We start from the raw sequence: 17,301 nt of genomic DNA, 5'->3' as shown, positions 1-17,301 counted from the left end.
ATCTAAGAGTATCTCGTCCCGGGCCCAGGCAAGACAGTCAGCTGTTTCATTATACATTATACAGTATACTTCATATTTCTACTCCTAGGGTACTTTTTACTCCTCTACATTTATGTTATTAGTACTACTTACTACTACTACTTACTTTAGGATTAGGATGTTACCTATATAAAACAACCTAAATGATTATAAGTGGTTGATAAGAGAGCACATTAGGAACTTAAAGATCAAATGTCCAGTAGATGGTGATATTTCACCAGTTATAGTTAACTGTTTGGTTGAAGCTGACAATGTTGATCCTCCAGAGTCCAAATACAGAAGGAGAATAAAAAGTTCAGAATGCAGAAACATTACAAAGACTTCAAATATGGTGGGAAGGATAGGACCACACATTTGGTTTCATGCTATAAATGTCTAGATCAGATTCAGTCTAAGTTTAATATTTTTTAGTTAGTTGTGATATTTAATATTGAACCATGATGTAATTTTCTATTTACATATTCCAGCAGAGAAACATCACCATATAAGATATTTTTTCTGTATTTTTAACAGTTTTAAATATATAAATAGTAATGTATTCATCCTAAAGTTATTTTGGGGAGTCAACACTATCATAAGATTAAGTATAACATTTCCCACTTGTTCTCTATGACTCTAAATCTATACATGCACCATTTTATAACCTCTGTATCTGTGCAGGTGAAGCCCTGACAAGTGTAGGATAATAATTTAAATCCCTGTTTCTGACAGGATCTGTGTGGTGGAATTACCAGAGACCAAAGAGACACTGAGTTTACAACACACCTTTATTTATTGTTAAATGTATTGTTTATGTCATCACAGTTTACAAAGGTTCACAAAGTGAGAAAGATGGAGCTCTTATACAGAGTAAAGAAATATGTTTGGTTCATTTGACAAAATCCATTAACTTATTTCAGACAAACATACTATGAACAAAATATAAAATCTCTGATCAAATGCTGCTAATTAAAAAGCCAAGTAAGAAGAAAATCAAAATGTAATTATAAGTGTAATCAACCCCTTCAAGGTATTGAATCATTTCCCATGTAGTCTGTGTCTATCTAGAAGGAAGAAAAATTCAATCCCAGCCCATTCTGTCCCTGCCCTTTATGCGCCTGACCTGATACGTAGACATTCTTCTGTCTTTCAGCTGTTTCTTTTTCTTTTAACATCCTATCCACTATCTGCATACGCTTCTCCACTTGATCTGAACCTGAAGCCCTGTTTTCAAAAACAACACACCTTCCTCTACACTTCTCAACAATTTTCTTAAGGTCAGGCTGGCACTGATGCAAAAACTCTTTAAAGCTCATTTCTCCTTGCTGCAGATCTTTTCCACGAGTAAACAGGATGATTGTTTGTTCTGTAACTTTGCTGCCAAAAGCTGTTTCCAACTTTTTCAGTATGTCTCTCTCTCCGTCTGTAAATCTGCTAACTTGAATCACAAGTAAGTACACACAAGGCCCTGAGCGACAGAGCTCTTGGCACTTTTTCACATGTTCCTTAATTGATGATTTCCTCTCATCATCAAAGATGTCTGGGGTATCAATGACACGTACACGTCTACCGCCTATCACAGTTTTTGCCTCCTGGCAATCTGTGGTGACTGGACATGAACTGGCCTTTGATATGAACTCTTTCTCTCCGAGGATTGTGTTTCCACTTGCACTCTTTCCAGTTCCGGCCATTCCCAGCAGAACAAGGTTCACTTCGGTGCCAGAGTGATTTCCTGTATTGATGTAGAACAAAAAGAACTTCAGGGAACTTTCGAAGTATCTGTTTTCATAATTATAAGCAGCTGCTTTTTTTTGTTTTGTTAAAAAAAAAAGTTGGACTGCTTCATTAAAACACATACACAAAACTACTTAACATAACTACACATTTCTGTAATAATTTACTGAGTTCAGAAAAGACAGGTCTCACTTTTTAACCTCTTCCTGGGGTCAGTGAAACCTAGATAAAAAGGCCAAATAAGAATTTCTGTAAGTTGCTACAAAACATATTGTTTCTATATGAATGATTTCCCTTTACTAATAAATACACATTTTACTATAAGAAAATAGAATAGATGTTAAAAATGACAAAATTTGTCTTTGAAATCAAAATTCAACTGTTTGTTTATCACCTATATGACATAAGAAAGATTTTATTAAGCCCACACTGGTGAAATTCCCTAGTTACAGGCAAGAAGTAGGTCAAATATAATTAATTTCTGAGTGAAAGTAACTGTTAAATTTAACTCCTATACAATCCATCAATAGGAAACCCATTATCCTAATTCAAAAGTACATTTAGCTCTATAGTAGCTCTTTAGTCTGTGAAGCTCCTATGTGTGTGCGCTACAGCGGCTAAGTGACAGTCTTCTCAGACTCCTCCTCGCTGGAAACGCCTGCTTATAACCTGAGCCAGTCTCTCATAGACTGTCATCCAGTGTACTTCTCTATCTCTCGAAAGCTCTTGTTTCCTCTAAGCTTTTCCTGACTGCATTTGTATCCCTTTTATATATAAAGTATACTAGTATATTATATATTATGATCTTTATAGTATAAAAGTATTATCTTTTACTGTTTATAAGATTTATCTTTAACTTATATCTTACTTTTCGTGGAAACATATAAATATGAGAGAAAATAAATGAATTGTGTCTACACCATTGTCTCAGTACATTACTCATAATGAACATCATTAAGCATTCACATCAACATTAACCATTTTCATTTAGATGTTAGTCTTAATCATATCTCCGTGTCAAAGTTGTTGATACATTTAATCATCATGGTTTCAAACCTTCTCAGCACTAAACCTTACACAACTTCAACAGGTCACCAGGAAAGATGCAGCAACTGCAAACAAACTAGAAAAATACAATTTAAGGTTTCTAGGAATTCTTTGAATGGATCATTTTTATCAACTCCTCATCAATCCAATTCAAATTTGAACAGTGAAATGTACTTTAAACATGTTCTGACACATCAACTGAATATTTATCTTAAAAGTAAAAATAAGTACTTACCTTAAGTAATTACCTTCTCCTAATAGTGTGTGTATTTTCAGAATGTGAGTCTGTGTGCTACTTAACTTCACAATGCGTCAGATGTGTCAGATCAGGATGGTCTCTCGTTCCCCCCTCCTTCTCTCAGTCCGTCTGCTGGTCCGTACCTCCAGATAGATCACCTGTCCCTCGTTTGTTCATTACCTCATGTATTTAACCTCTGTGTTCCCTTTGCCTTGTGTCAGTTTGTTCGTGCCTGTGTTTTGCCCGTCAGTTTGTGCATGTTATCGCCTGTTGCTTTTGATTTCTCCCTGCCTGACTTTGTGAGTTTTCCGGTCTCTGTACTGCTGTTTTTTGTTGGATTAAATCCTGAAGTTAAAACCTTCTCCTGCCTGCCTGCCTCTCCCTGCATTTGGGTCCTCTGTCCCCTGCTCCTCATCACAGTTTTATAACCTGTATAAAAGCAAAAAAAAGTTCAATGAATCATTTCTTTAAAAGAAAAGTAAATTTCCAAAATAAAATGTTTTCAACATCAATATCAATTAATAATTTAGTTTTAACCTATTTGTGATATAGCAAATCAAAATACAAAGTCTTTAGTGCAGCTTTACTGAAAAACTCACTACAGTACAATATTAAATGAACTGCTTTTAGGATGAAATCTCATATCAACCTGTATTGGTTTCAATATAACCAATAAACTAAGATTAATTAAACAAAAATATGTTGTTTATTTTATTTTTATTTTTAGTTTGCAACACAAAGTAATACTAATTGCTGTCTGGTAGTTCTAAAAGTCATTATGAATTAAAGTTTTTAGGCCTACAGAGCAAACCTAAGTACTTCTAATTTGACGACTATTTATCCAATTTGTTACCTGATATGAAAACATATCACATTCTATAATTTATGACAAAAACTGTATCAAAATCATTGCTGAACCTAAATTCTACATGCACAACTCCTGTTTTTCTTTTATCTCTGAGTGTGTGTGGTGCTATGGCCTTGCTCCTCTGTGTTGAGCACTTAAAAAAATTAATAAAAAAAACCCGATTGGTTGTCAGTCAAGCATGCTACAACACAGTCAGTATCAGTCCAAATCAGATGTGAGGTTGTCAAACTGTAATTATGTCTCTGAAGAACCGTTTTGAGCATTCTTCATCAGGGCCTGTAGTAACATGAGCCGTGTAATTCAAGTTGTCAGTTTTCATGCAGTCAGAGGCAGGGCTGATTACAGACGCCGCCTCAGTGAGGTCATTTTAGCCACACTGTAATTAACAAATGTGCTTATGTCAGATGCATCATTACAAGAAATTCTCAAACCATCAGGTGTTGAGGTTAAACCAATGTTAAAAGTGCACATTAAATCACTACCTAAGCAAAATAAGTGGACATAAATCAGACACCAAAAAGATTTCCCATGTACATGAGAAAGGAACAAAGAATTGTTCTTTTACTGTTTGACCTGTAGCCCCAATTGACCGAATAGAATGACCACTGAGCTTCAGTGTCAAATCTTTAGCTCTAATAATCAAGTTTGTAGCACCAAAGTAAAAAAAAAAAAAAGAGAAAAGGTGAGTGGAACCCCTTTAACTTTACACTCAGTAGTAGGCATTTTCTTGTAGGTTTCAGAAGATAACATACTATAATGGTTTAACTTTTTAGATTCTTTTTCAGAACTTTATAACCTATCAATTGTCCCTAATAGCAAAAACAAAAACAGTGTGTGCATGAAGCGAGTGTGTGTGTGTGTTAGCACTACCTTCCTCATCAGCTTTTGGACTCAGTCAAACAGAGGGACAAGTGTTGTTCTCTGTCTGAGGAGTTTTTTGCTTTTTCTTCAGGCAGTTACCTACCCAATGTCCAAAGTCCTTGCAGTAGAAACACTGGTCTGGGTTGTAGGGCTCATCATTATGCCCACGGTACCCGCCTGGGCCTCTCTCTGGCTCGACCACGTCCTCCGTGGGAGCGGCCTTTTTCGGGTCCGTGCTCCATATGTTGCCCACCAACCTGTTGTAACCTGCAGACAAACGCTTCAAACATGGTTTTCTCATGTACTCGTTGGTCTTTCCACCCGATGCAGGTGTGACGGATGCTGTCAGTCCTGTCTGAGAGTTGAGTCTGTGTCCTCTTCGTCCCTCTGTTTTTCCAGCTTGTCTTCCTGGTTTTTAGAGAAAGCTCAGAACATGGGCTTTGATTAGGTTGTAGAACTGATGAGGTTATTGGTGTATGTGTGTTTTTGCAGTCTTTCCCTGAATCACTACCTCTTTTATCCATATGTTAAAACATTCTTTTGTTTTTCCCGTACTCAGTAGCTTTAAATCCTCTGTCTTAATTTTGTCTTTTTTCATTAGTTTTTCCTCTTGTTCTTCTAAGTCCCGTTTCAACATTCTCAATTTGCCTGAACTTAAAGGAAACCCAAAATTTTTCGATCAACACAGCAGACACTCTAGACATTCTGAACCATATTTCTTCACCATCTCATCCACCACGGCTCGCGTAGGAATGTGTGATTGGGATCAGATCCGTTGCCCATTTTATTGGGAGAAGTACTTCTTTTACGAATAGCCGTCGCTTATAAGGCGAGGTTCTATCTTTCGGGAAACCCATGCACAAAATCCGAACAGTTTCTGGAAAACCGTTTATTGGATTTACTTCAAAATCTAATTAGATTTACTTCAAAATCTAAAATCACACCCGTGTGGAGAGATCTCTGGTTTAGAATTACTGCTAGAATGAAAGTTCTAGAAATACTGCTAGAATGATCACAAATGTAATGACCCAAATTTATATACAAAAAAACACCAAATGGTTATTAATCTATTTCAGTTTCCAACGTCAGTATTTGTTTCTGGAATTTTCAACAGCCAATTCAGTTATCACACTTAAATTCAGTTAGATTTTGCTGCTTGAAATTGCTTCAGTCTTAAAGATCATGGCAGAATCAGTAGAGCCCTCCGTGGTTTCTGATCCTCTCTCTCTGAATGCTTTTTGGGCGAGGTAGAGGCGAAGATCGTTTGATCTCGGATCGCGAGTCCTCGGTCAACCACGGAGTCTCTAATCTGATTTGCACCTGATCCCCACTTTTTGACGTCCTGTCTCCTAAGACAACTCTCTCTAGCCCCACTTCTGACACCAGGTTGTTGTGGAAGTTTCTTTTGCAGCAGGAGTAAAGTTTTGAAAGTTTAATAAAGTGAAACAAATAAGACAGTCGAAGACTAAACCAAGTTAGGTTTTTGTATTTTATTACAAATATATTTGCAAATATAGGAAGAACATAAATTTCACAAAAGACAGCAGCCCAGTGTGGAAAAGTTTCTTCAAAGAGTGAACAGAAACACTGAGCTTAAATACATCTTCAGAGTGACAGCACACACGCACTTGGCTTATCACGACTCTACGTTTCTCACAGGCAATCTGATAACACGTGACGACAATTGAGAAACACAAGAAACATCTCGGAGCCATTTCGTTTTCTTTCCCCCCTGCCCTACTTTCACCCTGAGGTCACATGTCCCGTACATCTCAACTGGCATGGGAAAACTGAATAGGCAGAGAAAGATAGTTTACTGTGACCTTGTCAGACAAACAGTGCTCACGTTATGGTCCAGACTTTGATTCTCACTTAGTTAGAATCAGAATCTACATGTGGGAATGAGATAAACTACCTTTCAGTATTGTAAGAAAAACCAAAGCAAATATAACATAAGGATATAAGGAATCATGCTTAAATGTAATTTTTGACATTACATACCCGCATCAACAGTCCATCTTGACCCAGACTCGAAACGTTTTCCATACTTCCTTCGTCCATCACAGTTGCAACTAACTCCAGGAAATCTGTCACAGAACATGTACATGTCAGAACATAGCAGCTCCAGCTTAAACTTTCCACCTTCTTCCTTTTTCCATCCGTCTGTGGTTGGTCAAAACTCTCTGCCTGTCTATTCTGACCATGAACAGCCTTTAGATGTATCTACCAGAAGAACAAAAGACAGCAATGTTCCCCTTATATTGCACCCTCAACTAAGTCAAATAACTTCTAAAAAGAACAAGATCTGGAGCAAATAGCTCACCAGACATGCCTTTAAAACAAATCTCTGGGGAACTGTATTCTCTTAAGTCATCTTTTAAGTCCCTTAAATCTGGGAAATATATTTGCAGAGGCCCCTGCTTCAGAAAAAGGAAACTACATGAGAAAGATTCCCTTATTATTGCTTGTACCAGTGATCTCCCTGACTACAATTGTTGTCAAACTTCTGGTTCAATCACAGAAACATGAATGACAAAAAATGCAGAAGGTTCTACATACATAGCCCCAAATTTAGCTGCCCCTCTAGATCAAATACAAATACCCACGAACGATCCCTGGGTTACTGTCTGCACTGAAAGAAGCAGAACAAAAGATGCATTTCAGCTTTCGTCTGAAAGCGAAACCAATAGGTGAAAGTGATGCCCCGATGGAAAAAGGAGGCACCTGTTACAGCTGTTCCTTCCAACCTTCAGTATCTCACCAACCCCTCTGGAGACCATGTTTGTGATGAAATTTTAAGCTTATTTGACATTGAGTTGCCTGATATGGTTAGCCTGAGCCAATATAGTTTACTAAATGACTGTGCTGGCCAGAACACTTCCTCTTTTTCTGTTCAATACGATGATCGTAGATCTCCTTTATCAGTCCGTTTTTTACATTTTATGAAAGGAAAATACTCAGATGATGAAGGCCCCAACTTTTCTAACTCTAATTCTACTGTCAATATACAAACCTGCTCTCTCCAAATGGAGGCACCTAATACAGCTGTGCAAACAGAAACTCATGTTTTTATAAACATCACAGGGTTTTCTGGTTTCGATAATGTCAAGGATGAAGATTCACCACCTGACCTGGTCCGAGCGCTGGTTCTGCTGTTCTACAGGCCCCCAGCTGACCCTGATCCTGAATCCCTCCTCAATGTGTTGTTGCTACCGAGGAACGTTGTTCTCCGGGATGTGCAGCGCATCAGGAAGAAGTTAGCTGGAGATGATAGCTACATAGTGACCCCCCACACTTTAAACTGCACCCACAGCAGGAATATTCTCTGTCTACTTGTCCTGAAGACGACTCAGTTCTAGTTCAACCGACAGAAGCAGAGTTTGACTGTGACAACTTCTTCCCATCATTCCAGGTGAGCTTAGAAACAATAATGAAACACATTAAGCTGTTTTTGAGGGACACCAACAGCTCCCAGTGTCTGGGAAAGACGAGTTTGTCTATCATCCACTGGAGTAAGAAGGCCCTGTGGGCCGAGCGACGTGAATCTCTGTCCAAGGACCTGTTCTCAAAAGTCTGCTGGACAAACTGTTGGAGAAAAAGGTGATGGCTGATCCTGAGAGGGAGTCAGCGGACTCGAAGAAAAACTTAAAGATGGATCCCAATCTCATGTCTGTGTATTGAGAACTGAGCTACAGTCAGGATGTAGTTGATCATTTAGACTAGAGGCAGCTTTGATGGAGTTAGACTTATAAAATACAATAGTGTCAGTAGTCATGTAGTCAGTAGTCAACAGGCAGAGACTTGATTTCCCTGAAACATGTTGACATAACACAGGTAGAAAAACATGTTATACAATGTGGAGGGTGTGGAGACAAAACGTAATCAGTGTGGAAACACAATGACAGAGAACGTCCGTGTTTGATAAAGAAGGGCTCAGCATTCAATGCGATATTTAGAATATAAAACGTTTGAAGAATCAAGTAATAACACACAGCTTGTGTGTTCATCCAGCCACAACACGGGTAAGAAGAACTGGTAACTTATTCTGATGTTATGAATGTAAATGTGTATAATGTTGTCTTAACAAGCATATTTTCATTTATCAGTTGAAAGATCTGGTTTATTTTTTAAATATATATATAATATACCTAATTAATGTTCATGTTAAAGCCATTGGTCAGTTAAAGTGTAAACACAACTACTGTGTGGACAACTACTTATAAATATTATAAGTAATTTGATCTGTTTAACTTATTTACTCCCTCCCTGTTTTATTTAGCTGCTATGAGATGTGAATTTGTCAATTACAAACGTATCACTTAAATATGTTATTATGTTATTCATTCCATTTGTGCCTGTGTTGTTATTTGACACGTTGCTATTAGACTATTTTGTAGTTTTCTCTCTTCTTTCTGCATTCACAGTATATAATATCATTATTATTATTGATAATCAACTGTGTTTATAACACACTTGTAGAATTGTGTTTTCAAATCCATAACAACTTTATACATTTAAAGGATTTCAATTGTTCACACTTCACTTCACACAAACAGGATTTTGTTTTGATAAGTGGGGGGGACATGTCCCCCCTCCCCCCAGTGGAAATTACGCACTAGCATGAATCAGATAAAAAGTTGTGATTAACTGATAAAATACCAGAGAAGGTAGAGAAGAGAAACTAAACAAGGGGTTGGATGACACACCCTGTCTGTAGTTCCACATTAACAAGAAGACTCAACTCTTAAGGTGAAGCTCATCAGGTAAATTCAAAATAAATCTGGTGGTAGGAATATCTGTAATATTTAAAAAAAAATGTTTATTAGCAAATACACGTGAAAAATAAAGTGTGTGGCCAGAGCCTGCTGCTATCCAATCTATCAATGAGTGAATAAGAGACAACATTGTAATGTGCTTAAATGAGCTGCAAACATTTATGGTAGATTTTAATTTAATATGCTCTGCTTTTTTTTCAGGGTATGTGAGCAAGTAAAACACTGAGGAGCCAAAAAGAATAGAGTGGATAAACAATTAAAACAAAAAATTATTGTAATAGCCTATTAGATGTCAAAAAAGGGAATTGAATTTAATCTGTGGCTGAAGAAGGAAGTCGAGACAAAAGAGAAAACACAGAAAAAGGAATAACCAAAATGAACACATAGGTCTCACGAAGTGTCCAGAAAGTCAGATTTTTGACAGACACAAGCACGGAGATCTCCTGACTTCTGTTGCTCATTGAGCTCCACTGACTCGGATCGTGACCTTCATGAACGCAGCAAAATGGCGTCTGCTGCGAAACATGAAAGAAGAGAAAGAGAAGAATCATGTTTCAGCAGATCAGCCAGAAGTATCAGGAGAGCTCTGTCCAGGATTTGCAGAGGTAGAGATAATTCTCCCCCTGACACCATAGACTTTCCGCTCTCTGAAACACCAAATCTACTTAACTCAATGCATGTTTGCGATGGGGGTAATACTAGATACCAGCTTGACAGGGAAGACGAGGTACCTCTGTGTTTGTTTTCTCCTTCCCCCTCTCAGCTGGAAACTGATGGTGGCCTCAGCTCAGTCACAAATGTTGCTGCCCCTCCTGAACAATGCAACACCCAAGATGCATTTCAGCTTTCGTCTGTGAAGTCTGGAAGCAAATCTATAAGTGACATTGATGCTCCGATGGAAATGGAGGCACCTGTTACATCTGTGAACTATTCAGTCACAAACACCCTGCCAGCCCATTCTCTCCTCCAAATCTTCTCCTCAGATCCTGGTTGGAGTAGAAGAGACTCCAGCTGCCTGCCTCGTTCTCCCAGCATGCCTTCACTGAGTCAAATAACCTCTGAAAAGAACAAGACCTTAACACGAGTTGAAAGCTTACCTGAGATTCTGTTAAAAACCAGCTTTGAGGAGTTTACACCTGATATCACTGCTGATGAAAGCGATGAAACCTACAGGTTCCAGTGCTCCTGCCCAGGCCTGTACCAGTGCAGTGTGACCGGCCTGGTGTTCAACATGGAGGGAGAAGGGGACGTGGTCTACAGGACTGTCCCTTGGAACAGGAGGCTACTGGCCCAGCATCACAAGAAGCCTGCAGGACCCCTGTTTGACATCCAATGTCCGCAGCAGTCGGTGTGTCAGCTTCATCTCCCACATTGTGAGATCCGCTCCACAGGTGGATGTGATTTCTTGTCAGTTGCTCATGTGAACGATGAAGGCATTGAGTTTATCAGCCCTCATAGGATAACAGAAACTCATGTTTTTACAAACATCACAGGGTTTTATGGTTTTGGTAATGTCAAGGATGAAGATTCACCACCTGACCTGGTCCGAGCGCTGGTTCTGCTGTTCTACAGGCCCCCAGCTGATCCTGATCTTAGATCCATCCTCAATGTGTTGTTGCTACCAAGGAACATTGTTCTCCGGGATGTGCTGGGCATTCGGAAGGAGTTATTTGCAGATGAGAACTACATAGAGACATCCTCACACTGTAAACTGCACCCATATCAGGAATACACTCTGTCCACTTGTCCTGAAGACGACTCAGTTCTAGTTCAACCAACAGAAGCAGAGTTTGACTGTGACAACTGTGACAACTTCTTGCCATCATTTCAGGTGAGATTAAAAACAATCCTTACAGACATTAACCTGTTTTTGAGAGACACCAACAGCTCCAACAGTGTCTGGGAAAGAGAGGTTAGTCTTTCCACCACCAGAGTAAGAAGGTCCTGTAGGCCGAGCGCTGTAAGTTCTAATGACAGGCTGTTTGCGATGCGGAGCAGCTTCATCGATGGGATATCAGGACCTGTTCTCAAAAGTCTGCTGGACAAACTTTTGGAGAAAAAGGTGATGGCTGATTCTGAGAGGGAGTCAGCGGACTCGATGAAAAACACAAGAGACAAAGCTCGTTTTGTTGTCGACACAGTGAGGAAGAAAGGTGAAGCTGCTAGTTCAGAGATGATTGAGTTCCTCTGTGATGCTGACCCGTTTCTCTGTAAACATCTTGGGTTGATCTGAAGCTAAATGAACAGGTGATGCATTCAGTTTAAGAGTATTTTCTGCAAGAGACCATGAACACAATAGCCCAGTTTCTTCATAAAAGTGCATTTGTATCTGATCAAATGTTAAAATATAAGAGCTAAATAGTAGGCCTCTAATAGTGCAGCTGGTTAGTTAAATTGGGTTTCCGGTTGATGATGCTGTGTGAACTACTTTTTCTTCGGGGAATCTCCCTGAGCTGTTTTTACAGACTGAACATGAGAGGAAACTGTGAAGATGTTTAGAGCCACCTGCTGGCTGACATGAGTTACTGTAAACTGTTGATGCCATTTTATTTTACAGGATGTTGGAGATTAAGTAGCTCTTGTTCACAAAAGTTCCATTTGGTGGCTCCTTTGGAGCTTCTGATTGTATCAAGTAAATGTTTAAATGTCCATTTCCTTAAGTCCTTTAAATGGATAGTCCAGCTCTCTTCAAAGCCACCAGACTCCTTGTGAATTCTTTGTGTTGTAAACTCAGTGGCCCTCATTTATCATTCTTGCGTAGAAACGGGCGTATATGTTGGCGTAAGATTATGCTTACACTCCTCTCACCGCCTGATTTATGAAGCTGTGCGTACCTTTGAAATCCAGGTGTACGCAATACCTGCCCTTGATAAATGCCGCGGCTGAAAACGATCGTCATTAGAATAACACGCCCCAATATATTCTGGGTTTTGAGGCCTCGCCCCTACAATTTACGACATGGCGAGACGTAATCCGGCTGAGAAGCGGCACTTTTCAGAGGTGGAGATTGAAACCCTGATATCTCCGGTTCATTTGCATTAAAGTGTGTATTATTTGGCAGCCTGAAAACTGGTATTAAAGGCTGTAGAAAGAATGCGGAATGGAAGGAGATCACTGATGCGGTCAACAGTGTTGCCGTAGTAAATCGGACTCCAGCTGAAGTTTAGCCTATTTAATTTATACATCGACACATTTTTCTATAGTCCTAATAGTAATATACAGACTTATATTGCAATCTCTTAGGCCTACATATGTAGGTGTACTTATATTTAAATAAACACACGGTAGCGGAGTTTATGCAGTGTCTTTTATTTTACTCGTGTTTTTTTTCATGAGTTGGAACGAGGCAACAGCTGAGGGAGAGCGTGTGTCCTCCGCCCCCCCGTGCTGGACCCTGTCTAATGACAGCAGAGGGGCTGGAAAAACAAGCCAAAATAACTTGGTCAATGGCAGAAATAAATTGTTCACTTGAAAGAGAAACAAAAACCTGAATAATAAATAAAAATGTTGTGCATCGTCATGTTTCCTGTATTGAATATCATTGCCAAACATAACACTATAGGCTATACCTTTTAAAAGCGAGAAATAATATCCTGTCTCCTTGGTATAGCCCCCAGTTGGGGCTGTTCTGGACACTGCTCTCCGGGCATCGGGTCATCTGGCTCCATCGCTACATTTATGGCACCGTGTTTTCCTGCGAGATGTTGTACAGAACCCCCCCAGGCTAAAACAATGTTGCATACCGGCGCATAGAGGTCTTCTTTTAGTTTGTCAATGCGTTTTATAGTGTTATGAATTGTTTTTCGGCGCATTTCCGCACTAACTCAAAACGTGTGTACATGTACACCACCTCCTGAGCTGGCGTAGGATTTGAGCGTGCCGTACGCCAACGTCCATATTGATAAATCTCAAAGTCACTGTGGTTTTGGGTGTACGCAAGGGGTACGCTGGAAATTTGGTGTACGCACTTTTGATAAATGAGGGCCAGTGTCTCTATGGTGTCTGGTAATTTCACCACACAGATCCTGTGAGAAACACTGATTTAAGTCATTATCCTACGCTACAAAGAAACTGATGTTATGAAAAGGTGCATGTATAGATTTAGAACACTTGTTTTCCCAAAAGTCGTGTCCTTCCATATTGTATTGCATGAGTAAACATTTTTATTCTTCTTCTGTAATTTGACTCTGGAGGATCAACACTGTCAGCCTGAACCAAACAGTCAACTATAACTGGTGAAGTATCACCATCTACTGGACATTTGATGTATAAGTTCCTAAAGAGCTCATTTAACAAGGAAAATAACAATTTTGTGTACAATGCACTGCTTTAATGTTTCGTAATTCATTTTATTTCTTAATCATGTAAATCAGAAGTAGTTTTTTATGTGTAAATGTAGTTATTGTCCCTCCAGCACTGATATTACCTTTTGTAATGAAGTCTTTGTTAACAGAAAACACTGGAGATGTAATGAGATATTCTGGTGTAATATTTGGGTTATATTTTGTATTTTATCATTTTTGCCTACAACTGTGTATGAATTATTATGTTACATTTCAGTCTGAACATTTAAAGCCTATTTAATATTAAACCTCTCTGTTAATATAAATTCATAATCATGTTTGTCATTGTGTTAAATAACATCTAACCATGTTGGAGCAAAGAACTGTTGGTACAAACATTCATGGTGTTAGTCTTGTTGTCCTCTGTAGGGGACATGAGTTGACTATCTACACTTCAGTAAATATATAGAGCTGAAACTCACAGTTCTGTGTAGAGGACCAACATATCAGAGTTCCCAGGGAACCACTGCTGTATTCTAAGTTAATTGCAGTAGGGGGCGCCTTAATGAAGAGATCAATAACACACCAACATGTTACATGAAGTTAAAAAAGGAATTCACCTTATTAAAGCAGAGACTCAGTCCTTATTATATAGAAACATTACAGCAACATGAGACTGCAGGTTTGTTTTATGTTTGTTCTTTAATGGAGTGATGAAAGAATGAAATTAACTTCTTATTCAAATTCAGCCTGTTTAGTTTTTTTAAGTTTTGGTTTTATGAACATTGAGAAGAAAACCGCAGGAGAAAGTAATCAGAGACTCATCAACCATCTCTGACATTTGATCTTTTGTCTTTTTAACGTTTGAAGATTGAACTCACTGAGCAGCTCACCGGTAAGTCTGAGACTAAACTGACGTGATAACATCTTCATTATCAGCTCCAACTTATAATACTTAGACATGTGATGTGTCTGTGAGTTTGTCAGAATTTAAGATTATAGGAAGTGCATTTATCTGCGAAGCTTGGTTTATTCACATCACATGGAAAAAGTTGAGCTGGCTGGAAAACGCTGAGCGATGTTAGAACATATTTATTGTTTATTAGCTTTAATGAAATGTCAACTGTTTACCAAAAGTAACTAAATACATTAACTCAAGTGTTAAGTTAAGTATGATTGTGTGGTACTTGTACTTAACTTAAACATTTCCATTTTCTGCTACTTTATTATTCTACTCTGTTACATCTCAAAAGAAAAAAAAACTTTCATTTGATATCTTTAACTACTTTGCTGATTCTGATTAATAATACAAAATATAATCAACGAATACATTATTTTCTAATATCACAGATTAAGGTTATACATTTTTGATCCACAAGGCAAATTTAGAAGCTACACTGCAGATAAAATATGTACTTTTAACTAAATGTGAAAATATGTCTTGTAACAGAGTATTTCTACTCTGTGGTATTTTTTACTTGTACTTAAATAAAAGATCTGAGTCTTCTTCCAGCACTGCTGTTAAATGTGTGTATCAGTGACAATGAACGAGTTAATGATTCTGCATTATTTCCAAACTCTGCTGAGGAAAATATATGTTCATATTATTTGACGATAAGTGACAAAGTTGTGTGTTCTTCAGTAGTTCTGAAGCTTCCTCTCTTGTTTTTCCATTTCCCACAGCACACTGAGCTGACAGTCAGGCTTTTATTTGGGTTATTGGTAGATGAAATATAGTTCATCTTATGTTTATTTCAGTCTCTGGTTTATTAGTCTTAGTAAAGGTGAATAAATCATGAACTGAAAAGAAAAGCTAAAGTAACAAATGTGACACATCCTGTATTATAGAGGAAGAGAAAGTAATAGCCTCTTCCTGTTTTTTCTAATCCAAGTTAATTTCTCATTTTATATTATAAAGTCACAATTAAAACATCCAGAGGACCCCTTCTTGGACTATATTGGGGAGGATGGTGCACGGACCCTTCAGAGTGGCCTCTATGGTCTAGCATGGTCTGAGATCTCAAAGTGCATTTCCAGGTGACATACAATGGCCTAAATAACCCAATTTGACTGATTACGTTGAGTATGCCTCAAATGCGCAAACCTTCTGTGTTTTTGTTTAGTTTTTTTTTTTGTCTCGGTTATTTTAAGGGGTTACGGGTGGGCTAAAACGAGGGCTTTGTTCTTTACTCAGTAGCTGTATTCCTGTATGTTGTATGTGCCCTGAGGAAATTTAATAAAGATATGTTTAAAAAAAAAAAAAAAACATCCAGAGGATTTAAAACAAAACTTGTAAATCAGTAGGTCTCTCTTTTCCTCTACCATCAATGCCCTGTACACTATTAAAGTTTAGGTTATTTGTGGTTAAACATCTGTACAAAATTGTATTTTGTTGCATAAATAAACTGAAATATTTGTGAGAGATTTACATTTTTGTGATATTATTATTATTATTATTTTTTAGGGAACAGAGCAGAATAAACTGAAAGGAGCCAAAGGTGAAGCTGCTAGTTCAGAGATGATTGAGTTCCTCTGTGAGGCAGACCCGTTTCTCTGTGAACATCTTGGGTTGATCTGAAGCTAAATGAACAAGATCATGCAGAACATGTTGACCTGGTAGTGTTAAAGTGATCATTCTGTAACTCCCACAAATGTTGCCCTTCAACAGTAACTGTACTTGAACTTTCCTTGACAAAGTGAAAAAGGAAAAAAAAGTACATAGCTCAGGCCTAAGGCAATTATGAGTAGTTGGTCTTGACTTATCTGTTAAATAATTGTTAAAATAATTGTTAAAAGATAGTTTCTGAATCCATAAATTGCAAATACATTTGGATATGTTTGAACAATTAAATTAAAACTCATATTTCTTTTTCTTTATATACATTTTTTTTAAATATCCCTTGATCACAACTTTACCTTCTTTCTTTAAAGTATCTACAATAAAAGTTTTTATTTTCCTTGTTCCTTGGCATTTTTTATGTCGGATTTGAAGTATTCAATTCACAAATTGATCTATTTAAAACACCTTTAACCAAATATTGCGACTGCAGTCTGTTGCACTTGTTACCCAAATCTTACCGATCACTGACACTTTGTCTGAATTTATACTGTTGATGTTATTTTATTTAGTTATGCCTTTGCTTTCTGTAATGGCCCTAACAAAAACCAGGTGTCATTAAGTTGTATTAATCACAAAACAATAATGGAACTTTTAAGGTACTGCACTCAATATTGATGCAGCCTATTTATTTACTTTTTCCTTTTTGTCAGATCAATAAAGGTTTTTTTGTTTGTTTCAATATTTAAATTATCTTATCTTTGTAATCTTGAATCAATAACTCTGTTTAATTGATTTTAAGCCTTAATCAGCCACCAGGGGGAGTCATTTGCTCACTGATGATCAGAATGAGTGGTTGGAGTCAATCCTTACTGCAAGTGACTGTTTTAAATATTACACTGACAAATAAGCCCATTAAA

At 37.9% G+C, this 17,301-nt stretch overlaps 2 protein-coding genes across 3 annotated transcripts; one reads left to right on the top strand and one right to left on the bottom strand.

Moving 5' to 3' along the window:
* Positions 1-805: 805 nt before the first annotated feature.
* On the bottom strand, positions 806-2,796 carry LOC120552590 (GTPase IMAP family member 2-like). Its single transcript, XM_039790771.1, has one exon. It carries the CDS (start codon positions 1,872-1,874, stop codon positions 1,083-1,085), a length of 792 nt encoding a protein of 263 aa, XP_039646705.1. The 5' UTR covers positions 1,875-2,796; the 3' UTR covers positions 806-1,082.
* Positions 2,797-6,745: 3,949 nt separating this feature from the next.
* Positions 6,746-16,569, top strand: LOC120552579 (NACHT, LRR and PYD domains-containing protein 1b allele 2-like). Of its 2 annotated transcripts, XM_039790757.1 has the most exons (3): positions 6,746-8,788; positions 9,743-11,694; positions 16,323-16,569. In XM_039790757.1, exons 2-3 carry the CDS (start codon positions 10,047-10,049, stop codon positions 16,400-16,402), a joined length of 1,728 nt encoding a protein of 575 aa, XP_039646691.1. In that variant the 5' UTR covers positions 6,746-8,788; positions 9,743-10,046; the 3' UTR covers positions 16,403-16,569. The 2 variants fall into 2 exon arrangements, with proteins under 2 accessions (XP_039646691.1, XP_039646690.1); XM_039790756.1 differs by lacking the exon at positions 16,323-16,569 and having other exon boundaries at positions 9,743-12,498.
* Positions 16,570-17,301: the final 732 nt, after the last annotated feature.

The sequence above is a fragment of the Perca fluviatilis genome, chromosome 22 (genome assembly GCF_010015445.1).
Source record: "Perca fluviatilis chromosome 22, GENO_Pfluv_1.0, whole genome shotgun sequence".
Classification (NCBI taxonomy): Eukaryota; Metazoa; Chordata; class Actinopteri; order Perciformes; family Percidae; genus Perca; species Perca fluviatilis.
Note: the sequence above shows the minus strand (reverse complement) of the source record. Positions and strands in the feature narration are given on the sequence as shown.

Bases quoted from the DNA above. Each gene is read 5' to 3' on its own strand.
- LOC120552590 (XM_039790771.1), bottom strand. From the start codon at position 1,874: ATGTGTTTTAATGAAGCAGTCCAACTTTTTTTTTTAACAAAACAAAAA.
- LOC120552579 (XM_039790757.1), top strand. From the start codon at position 10,047: ATGGCGTCTGCTGCGAAACATGAAAGAAGAGAAAGAGAAGAATCATGT. The intron at 11,695-16,322 runs GTGAAGCTGCTA...AAGGAGCCAAAG, and splicing joins CGACACAGTGAGGAAGAAAG to GTGAAGCTGCTAGTTCAGAG.